Raw genomic sequence first — 7,073 nt, 5'->3', positions numbered from 1 at the left:
ATGGTAATTAGTGTTACAATTTGTGTCCTATGTGGATACGCTACGGCCCTGTATTTGAACATATAAACCGTAAAGCACAGATCAGATGCTAGCTCGTTAGCATGCTAGCTAGCTATGAAAATCGACAACACAATTCCACTTCGGATTTAGCCAGCTAACAGCTCGCGTTGGCGGCTTAAGGAGAACTCATTTAGAAGAAACCAGACCAGGTAACAAAGTACAGCATGTCTATTCAGTACGAGGAACCCGCACTGGCGGGAAGCTACGGTGTTGTGGACTCGTTTCCCAAAGATTTTGGCTATGGGGTGGAGGAAGCAGACATGGAGGAGACTCCGACATCAGCTGACACTAAACCGAGAATCCTGTTGATGGGACTCAGGCGGAGTGGGAAATCATCGATTCAGAAGGTAAATTACACACTGGCTACAAGAAAAATAGTCACCCACTTCTTCTGGAGGAAGGTTAAAAAAAACTAAAATATTGTAATATTGGAGTAGACAATGACAAAATTTTACCTAAACTCTAAAAAATAGAGTTTCTGCTGTCTGTGTAAATTCATTTAAGTCATCCAGGTAGTAACAGGCCCACAAAAAATAAAAACTGGACTAGAGCTGCAACGATTAATCGATTAATCGATTTGTTGTCAACTATTAAATTAATCGCCAACTATTTTGGTAGTCGATTAATCGTTTTGAGTAATTTTTTTTAAGAAAAATAAGTCCAAATTCTCTGATTCCAGCTTCTTAAATGTGAATATTTTCTGGTTTCTTTACTCATCTATGACAGTAAACTGAATATATTTGGGTTGTGGACAAAACAAGACATTTGAGGACGTCATCTTGGGCTTTGGGAAACACTGATCAACATTTTTCACCATTTTCTGATATTTTATAGACCAAACAACTAATCGATTAATAGAGAAAATAATCGACAGATTAATCGACAATGAAAATAATCGTTAGTTGCAGCCCTGAACTGGACTTAAAATGAAGAGTTGAAGCCTCTCAGTCCAGTGGATTTTGTTTTTATGTATGTATGTATTTATTTATTTATTTATTGACAATCCTTTCTGCTCCCTGCCCCCAGGTTGTATTCCACAAGATGTCGCCCAACGAGACGCTGTTCCTGGAGAGCACCAACAAAATCTACAAGGACGACATCTCCAGCAGCTCTTTTGTGAACTTCCAGATCTGGGACTTCCCCGGACAGGTGGACTTCTTTGACCCCGCCTTCGACAACGAGATGATCTTCAAGGGAACGGGCGCCTTGATCTTTGTTATCGATGCTCAGGTAGGATGACACCGGAGCTTGTGTTGTAGGTTTTAAAGGCTTCATGTGTGAGATGAATTGGATGGATTAATTAGTAGTTCTTCCTTGTCTTTGCTGAATGCCTCTAATGAAGATCATAGGTCATTTTTTTTTGTCTCTCTCCTGTATTTAGGACGATTACGTCGAGGCTCTTGGGAGGTTACATCTCACTGTATCCAGGGCCTACAGAGTCAACCCAGAAATCAACTTTGAGGTGTTCATCCATAAAGTAGATGGCCTGTCAGACGACCATAAAATAGAGACACAGAGAGACATCCACCAGAGGGCCAACGATGACCTGGCAGATGCCAGTTTAGAGAAGCTCCACCTCAGGTGAGTGTCTGGTTTGTTGGTGTAGGTTGGAGACTTCAAATGTTACAAATAACTGAGGATTTTGAAAAAGGGTTTAGCTGTAAACCGCTCCTGTCAGCCACCTCAGTTCTTGTGATTGTAGTCGGGACATAACTTAAAATGGCCACCGAAAAGAGCTGCTGATACTTGACTACTTGGCTAGCAAACTACAGAATCCACAGTATTTCTCACAGTTTCATCAGCTGAAAAGAATAGTTATTATTCAGGACATCACATGCTAAGCTAAGTTAACTTCAACTGCTCAGTGACAATCTTTAAGCTGCGCAAGGCAAGATTTGTATTAAGAATACACACATCTTAGCAGCCCAAATCACAGAGTGGGGCTGCAATAGAGAGCGTCCCATCCCCACTAACTGAGATCTGTATCTTCACCCTGTTTGCCCAGATTAAATTCTGGTGTCTGTCCACAAGAACAAGATACAAACTGTCTCCTAAACAGCAGTGGGCGAGTGCACCTTCCAGAGAAAGCTGAAGTGCAGTTTACTGACGTCAGGTCACATGACTTCTGGTTATTCAGTGGTTACATCTGGCTGCCATTTGGAGCTGCCGACGTGCAAAGTTGCCTAGTGCAGTTTGAAATATTCCCTGATTTTCATTAACTCTTGCAACTAATGTTGGATTTTAAGAAGTTTCTTCTTCCTTTTTATAGCCAGTCTGTTTGGATGTTAGTTTATCTAACTAGCTCTGTAGCGTGTTCATCTGTGGGAAAATATGCAAACATTACTCCACTGAAGTAAGTTAATGATAAAGGGGGCTTGGCACAGCAAATGTTAAAGTGCTTCTTCTACTTCATCATCCAGTTACTCGGTGCATCTTCTGCACTACTGCACTATCTGTGTGTTTTGACGGTGGACGTGACGTCACTTCCAGCATCAGAGCCAGGGTGGCTCACAGCAGAGGTCTGCTGCTAGGAAGTCTTGGGCTTTGTCCTAAGTGGTTTGTGGTGACACCATCGATTTGTGGCATTTTTAACTTTTCTCTCCCCTTCTCCCCGTAGCTTCTACTTGACCAGCATCTACGACCACTCCATATTTGAGGCTTTCAGTAAAGTCGTCCAGAAGCTCATTCCTCAGCTGCCGACTTTGGAGAACCTTTTGAACATTTTCATTTCTGTATGTTGTTTCATTTCAGTCACGCAATACTTCAGTTAACCACTGTAAAAGGATAGCTCTTTGTACTGTTTCATAATTATATCCTTAATGTTTTGGCAGCATTCTGGGATTGAGAAGGCTTTCCTGTTCGATGTTGTCAGCAAGATTTACATCGCCACAGACAGCTCTCCTGTGGACATGCAGTCCTACGAGCTCTGCTGTGATATGATCGATGTCGTCATTGATGTCTCCTGCATTTATGGGTAGGAAGAATTATATGATTATATTCTGTCCAAAGTGTTGGCAAGGACTGTGTAATCTCTATGCAGAGAGTCTAAAGGGGCTTTTCCGTCTTCACCCTCTCGGCAGGTTAATGGAAGATGGCAGCGGCTGTGCCTATGACAAGGAGTCTTTGGCTATCATCAAGCTCAACAACACCACAGTCCTCTACTTGAAAGAGGTCACCAAGTTCCTTGCTCTCGTCTGTATCCTCAGAGAGGAGAGCTTCGAGAGGAAAGGTGTGCAGTTCGGATCTTATAAACAGTTTGGTTTCTAAGTTTGCATTATTTGACAGTGTTTGATCATACAGAGTGTCTGTAAAGTCTGGGATCAAAACGTCTGGAGCCGCTAACTGAACGAGAAGCAAAACCGCTTGTCAGAAATGGGGTTTGGATGCACAACTCAGTTCAGAGACTAGAAACAGTGGCGCCTCGGACCAGTCGGCCTACCAGACAACTAATGTGTTTGGAGAAAACAAGTGCAACAAGAAACAATACATAGTGTTTCTTAGAGCTGAACAATGAATCGGGGAAAAAGTTGCAATATGAATTTCCACAATTTGTTAAGAGAGGGGCGTCCAAAATAGATTTCTGAACAAGGTGTTTTGGTGCTGCAGATCTTTGGACCATGAATATACAATATTGGAGAAAAACTTTCATCATACTCAAACTCAGTAAATCCTGCACACTGACATCTTTTTTTTTTTTGTTAACATCACTTTTCTTTAAACAACTTTAAAGTTCTAAAAATATGTATGACAAGAAAAACTTGTGATGATATGAATCACAGTTTAAATAGCAATTGCAATATTCTGTCAAATACTTGTGATTAAATTTTTTTTGTTAATATCTTTCAGCCCTAGTGTTTCTTATCTCTATGATTCCAGACTTTTTGGACGCTGTATTTAACATGGAAAAGGCGCAGTCTCCTGTGGAATTTAAATGCTGTAATTGTCTTATTTCTCATGTTCGCAGGTTTGATCGATTACAATTTCCATTGTTTCCGCAAAGCCATCCATGAGGTGTTTGAAGTCGGCTCCTCCACACCGCAGGCGGGCCAGAAGCCAGCTGGCCCGTCCAGCAACAGTCTGGCCGGCCTGAAGTACGCCGCGCTGAATGGAAGCGCTGTTTAGGGGACAAAGAGGAGATGAGCGACTGTAATTCTTTTGATTTACCTGGAGTGCTGTGAGGGCGCAGGTGCAAAAATTACATAAAAACGGACACATGGCTCGTGTGCTACAGATGCTGGAGGTGAATCGATTTGAGAAACTGAGCTGCAGCTGATAAACAAACATATCAGTTAAATCTCTGACAGAATGATGAGGATCAATGGAGGCCTGTATTTTCAGCGCACAACGGGGAGAAAAAAGTAAAGATCTTCCGCACAAGCCTCTGGAATAAACCTGACCTGCCTGCTTCTCCCCTACTTCAGGTTTGAAAGCAGAAGAAACATCTTGGGTAGAAACAAAAAAAACCTTTGGACAGAGCGCTGATGAAAATAGTTTTCCTCAACATCCTTGTCACTAATTGTATTTCTGAGTAAACTGCATAATACTGCCTAATATATTTTCAGCTGTCTGTTTGTTCAGGCGTAGCTGAGATGTATTTTATTACAGATGACGTATGCCAAAAAACTGAAAAAGTAGTGGTTCCTTTTTTTTTTTTTTTCTTGCTTAGAGTTATTGGCGTGAATATGTCACAAACCCTGTTAGCTGTGTTTACCTTACCGGCCAATTAATTCTGTGTATTCTCTGCATTTGTGGAAGACACTCGTGACACGATTTTTAGTACTTGCTGTAAAACTAAAGCACAGTGTAAACCTTCCATTGACTTCACCAGAGACTGGGGTCCAAGTGTTTTTCCATGAATTATACATTCTGCCACCGTACAAACTCGCTTCATGTTCTTGCTCATTTTACTTTGAAATATGGAGTGCTGTAAGTGGGTTTAATCCCCCAGTATGAAAAAAATCCTATTGAGCACAATGTTTGTTCCTCATTATAAACCAGCAGCGCTCCGTGTATTTTCTGTTGATAATGACTCATAAGACTAGTGACCAGTGTTCTGCTCAGGATCTCCATAGACCTTCACTGTGCCAGTTAGAGCATTAGAGGCTCTGTTGATTTACGGTGTTTCGACGCGGGCGGACAGCTGAATGTTGGTCTTAATGGAGTCTGGGGTAACTGATGATGCTGATGAACACATGGCCAAATTTACCATGGAGAGATTCTGTTTGTAGCAGTTGATGTTTTGCTTTTCAGCGCAAGTTGAGTGGGACCTGGATAATATTTCAGAGGCCACGAGATTTTTTTTTTTTTTATTGTACATACATCTTTAATAGAGTAATATAATATTTCATATTGCGTTTGAGTGACGCCTAATCCTAAAGAGAATACGTTTTAAAAACACAAGGGAAATGTGAATGTCTCCACCTATTTTGTCTGAGATTGTAAGCATTAAAGTTATTTTTTCATCCTTTAGGTTTCATTTCTGTTTTATCTGTATTGCTGTCCACTGTCTATCCCAGTGTTTCACAGTCCACTTCCCAAGTTCCCCCTGTCCTGCAAGTTTTTGTCCCATCTTTACTCTTGCACACCTGATCCAGTGAAGGGCTACACACTTTAACGCTAGCCCTGTTCAGGAGCTCTTTTCTACTGTTCAACCAATCAGCATTAAATCCTTAATTGGATCAGGTGTGCAAAAGTAGAGCTGGAACACAAACTTGCAGGACTGGATTGGGAAACACTATCCATGTGAATCTTTCTGCTCTGGAACCAGAGTTGGGGCCATTCATTAATTGAAAATGCATATTTTTAAGGAAACAGAATTGAAATCCATGAAATTACACTTCTAAAAGAGGTTGTTTTGACTCATGAAATATTATAAATCAAATATTATGAATCAAATAAAAGACAGTTAAACAAATCAAATACATTCAATCATAATGTATGTATTACGATTATATGTTATGCATCAAATACCACCTGAAAGGTCCCTTTAACATTTTAAGATATAAAAAAAAAAACATGGAATTTCACATTATTTCCTGAAATTCCAGTAAAATTCCAATTCTGTTTCCTGTGGAGTTTTTCAAATTCCAATTCCTCAGCTCAACTGGAATTGATTCATTCAACCCCAACCCTGTCTGGAGCCATGGTAAGTATGAGATGAAGTGTGAACAGCAGATGGCAGCATATTCCCATGTAAGTATCTGACACCTCTGGAGTGGCAATCTCAATCCCATGTGCCAAACGAAGGAAACTCTCTTTTTACATCAGGGCCTGCTGCGTGAAGCCCGGGCCGTCTGGCAGCCTGTCAACACGCCGTGCAAATAAGTTTAAATATGTCACACATACGAAGCGAAGCCCGGATCACATGCGCTCACACATCCCGACTCGCCTAATGGGTAGTGGCAGGACGGAGCCACAAGCGAAGCCTCTAATCAACCCCAGACCTCCTGCTCACCGCTATGGAAAATGGAGGTCAACAAGAGGGAAAATGATATCTTGCTCTCCAGGATTTTCAGGACCCTGCAGTTTCCTCACGACCACAGAAAATCTCCTCCAGCTGAGTGAGACTTGAGAGAAACACGAGACTGAGACTGAGAGACGATGCAACAGTGCAGGGCTTTAGGTTGTTGCTCTGTATCCACATTTAGTGTGTGATGGATGGCAACTGTGCTGGGAGGTGATGGTGTTGTTCTTGCATGGAAAAGAAAAATAATTATATGAATACTAGAATAATATTTAGAATGGCTCAGTACCTATAAGTCCCTACAGGCATATGGTAGGGATATTATAAGAACAGGAATAGCTCAAGAGATTTCAGACACAGGTAAGCTCTATGTGCTTCACATTGAAAGACAAAAATAGTGACAATAAACAGATATGGAAATAGCCTATAGAAAATACACTTTCAGCCACACATACATCACACACACACACAGTAGCCTACATAGCCCATAGGAATATTATAGTGATACCATAGATTAGATAAAATAAAGTTCTATTATCCCACACGGGGA

At 41.2% G+C, this 7,073-nt stretch overlaps 1 protein-coding gene across 2 annotated transcripts; it reads left to right on the top strand.

Annotated features, from left to right (window-relative positions):
- The first annotated feature begins 217 nt into the window (after positions 1-217).
- On the top strand, positions 218-5,525 carry rragcb (Ras-related GTP binding Cb). 2 transcript variants are annotated; one of them, XM_071525353.1, is made up of 7 exons: positions 218-407; positions 1,189-1,290; positions 1,442-1,641; positions 2,678-2,792; positions 2,892-3,034; positions 3,141-3,289; positions 4,025-5,525. In XM_071525353.1, exons 1-7 carry the CDS (start codon positions 225-227, stop codon positions 4,180-4,182), a joined length of 1,050 nt encoding a protein of 349 aa, XP_071381454.1. In that variant the 5' UTR covers positions 218-224; the 3' UTR covers positions 4,183-5,525. The 2 variants fall into 2 exon arrangements, with proteins under 2 accessions (XP_071381454.1, XP_071381453.1); XM_071525352.1 differs by having other exon boundaries at positions 1,087-1,290.
- The last annotated feature ends 1,548 nt before the right edge of the window (positions 5,526-7,073 follow it).

Source organism: Centroberyx affinis, unplaced genomic scaffold, assembly GCF_046629955.1.
Source record: "Centroberyx affinis isolate AG114_WGS23_722 - 3 ecotype Tasmania unplaced genomic scaffold, CSIRO-AGI_Caff_v1 ptg001289l_1, whole genome shotgun sequence".
Classification (NCBI taxonomy): domain Eukaryota; kingdom Metazoa; phylum Chordata; class Actinopteri; order Beryciformes; family Berycidae; genus Centroberyx; species Centroberyx affinis.
This window is presented reverse-complemented; position numbering and strand designations above follow the sequence as displayed.